The sequence below is a fragment of the Loxodonta africana genome, chromosome 4 (genome assembly GCF_030014295.1).
Source record: "Loxodonta africana isolate mLoxAfr1 chromosome 4, mLoxAfr1.hap2, whole genome shotgun sequence".
NCBI classification, from domain to species: domain Eukaryota; kingdom Metazoa; phylum Chordata; class Mammalia; order Proboscidea; family Elephantidae; genus Loxodonta; species Loxodonta africana.
This window is the reverse complement of record NC_087345.1, coordinates 104,750,568-104,753,180: the sequence shown is the minus strand read 5'-3', so window position 1 is coordinate 104,753,180 and position 2,613 is coordinate 104,750,568. Positions and strand designations below refer to the sequence as shown.

At 36.8% G+C, this 2,613-nt stretch overlaps 1 protein-coding gene across 1 annotated transcript; it reads right to left on the bottom strand.

Moving 5' to 3' along the window:
- Positions 1 to 1,717: 1,717 nt before the first annotated feature.
- On the bottom strand, positions 1,718 to 2,278 carry LOC100667465 (large ribosomal subunit protein uL23-like). The gene has a single exon (XM_064285280.1). The coding sequence runs from the start codon at positions 2,250 to 2,252 to the stop codon at positions 1,782 to 1,784; it is 471 nt and encodes a 156-aa protein (XP_064141350.1). The 5' UTR covers positions 2,253 to 2,278; the 3' UTR covers positions 1,718 to 1,781.
- Positions 2,279 to 2,613: the final 335 nt, after the last annotated feature.

Below are 2,613 nucleotides of genomic sequence, written 5' to 3'. Positions count from 1 at the left end.
TTCTAAGGAGCATTCTGATTGTACTTCTTCCAAGACAGATTTGTTCGTTCTTTTGGCAGTCCATGTTACAGTCAATATTCTTTGCCAACACCACAGTTCAAAGGAGTCAATTCTTCTTTGGTCTTCCCTACTCATTGTCCAGCTTTCACATGCATATGATGTGATTGAAAATACAATGGCTTGGGTCAGGTGCACCTTAGTCTTCAAGGTGACATCTTTGCTCTTCAACACTTTAAAGAGGTCCTTTGCAGCAGATTTACTCAATGCAATGCGTCTTTTGACTTCTTGACTGCTGCTTCCGTGGCTGTTGATTGTGGATACAAGTAAAATGAAATCCTTGACAACTTCAGTCTTTTCTCCATTTATCATGATGTTGCTCATTGGTCCAGTTGTGAGGATTTTTGTTTTCTTTATGTCGAGGCATAATCCATACCGAAGGCTGTGGTCTTTGATTTTCATTAGTAAGTGCTTCAAGTCCTTTTCACTTTCAACAAGCAAAGTTGTGTCATCTGCATAACACGGGTCGTTAATGAGTCTTCCTCCAATCCTGATGCCCCGTTCATCTTCATATAGTCCAGCTTCTCGTATCATTTGCTCAGTATACAGGTTGAACAGGTATGGTGAAAGAATACAACCCTGATGCACACCTTTCCTGACTTTAAACCAATCAGTATCCCCTTGTTCTGTTTGAACAACTGCCTCTTGGTCTATGTAAAGGTTCCTCATGAGCACAATTAAGTGTTCTGGAATTCCCATTTTTCCCAATGTTACCCATAATTTGGATAGAGTTGATATATAAAACCAAAAGCCAAACCCGTTGCCATCCAGTTGATTCTGACTCATAGTAATCCTACAGGACAGAGTAAAACTGCCCCATAGGGTTTCCAAGGAGTAGCTGGTGGATTTCAACTGCTGACTTTTTGGTTAGCAGCCACGCTCTTAACCACTGCACCACCAGGGCTACAAGTTGATATATATATATCTTAATATATATAAGTATATAATATATGTATATATATCCCACATGTATGTGTATACAAACATACATATGTATGCATATTTTGGGGTAGAAAAGTCTTTTTAATATTTTGTTTCTACTTTTATTGCCTTGTGTTTAGACGGAATTGTTTCCAATATTTCTACTTAATAAAAAATTATTGATAACTCCTTTGTGACCAAATATATGATAATGTTTTGTTAATGGCTCAGTGTGCTTGATAGTAACATATACTCTCTACTGTCACGGTGTGGTTTTTATATATATCCATAAGATGTATGTTATTGGTTATGTTGTTTAAGTCTTCTATATTTTTATTTATTTTTTCCTCAGCATGGCTTGTTTTGTACTAAGAGTAATGTTTTAAAACCTCTTGTTATTAGTATGTTTCTGTAAATTTCTCTTTTCATCTCCCATGATTTATTTTGTACATAGGAGATTGCTATGTTATTTTGTGCTTAAATATTCATAACTGTTATAACTTCTTTGTGAATTATGACTTTCAGCAATATAAAGTATCCTCTTTTGTCTTATTTAATAGTTTGGGGGCTGAATTCTGTTTTGTCTGAAATCAGAAACACACATTTGGTTATTTTATTGCTTCAATTTACCTGATACATCTTTGTACATACCCTTATTCTTTGCCTTTTAAATCCTGTGTTTTAGATGTGTGTCTTGAATCAAGAGTTAAGTTTTGCTTTCTGAGCCAATTTGGAAATCTTTACTTTTTTTTTTTTTTTGTGGTGAAAAAATTTATATTTAGAATTAGCCAGCTGGACTCAGTTTATATGATCCCAATTTTGTTGGCAACATCCAAAGCATCATAGTCAGGAGCCAGTCGAACATATGCCTTCTTCTCTCCATCGGGTCTAATCAAGGTGTTGACCTTGGCCACGTCAATGTCATAGAGCTTCTTCACAGCCTGTTTGATCTGGTGCTTGTTGGCCTTGACATCCACAATGAACACAAGTGTGTTGTTATCTTCTATCTTCTTCATGGCTGACTCAGTGGTCAGAGGGAACTTAATGATGGCATAGTGGTCAAGCTTGTTTCTCCTGGGGGCGCTCTTCGGAGGACATTTGGGCTGCCTTCGCAGCCTCAGTGTCTTGGGCCGCCGGAAGGTGGGTGAAGTGCGGATCTTCTTTTTTTTGTGGCTATGGACGCCTTTCAGCACTGCCTTCTTCGCCTTCAACGCCTTTGCTTTGGCTTCAGTTTTGGGAGGCGCAGGGGCTTCCTTCTTAGCTTTCGGCGCCATCTTCGTAAAAAGGCGGAAATCTTTACTTTTAATAGGCAAGTTAAGGCCATTTATACTTATTGACATTACTGATATAATTGATCTCAATTCCAACATATTGTATTATAATTTCTATATGCTTTATGTTATATTTACCTGGTATGTCTTCCTTACTACTCTTATCTCACATAATTAAGAAGGTTTGTATATTTTGTTCTAGAGATTACCTTTAGTTTTATAGTTTTTACAACACATCAAAACTTCATTTCTTCAGTTTTAAATATTACCCTTTGACTCCTACCTAATACCTACACGACAAACAAATAATTATATTATCTTTCCCTCTTTAACACATGAGAGTTGTTTCCCCTTTCTAACACAT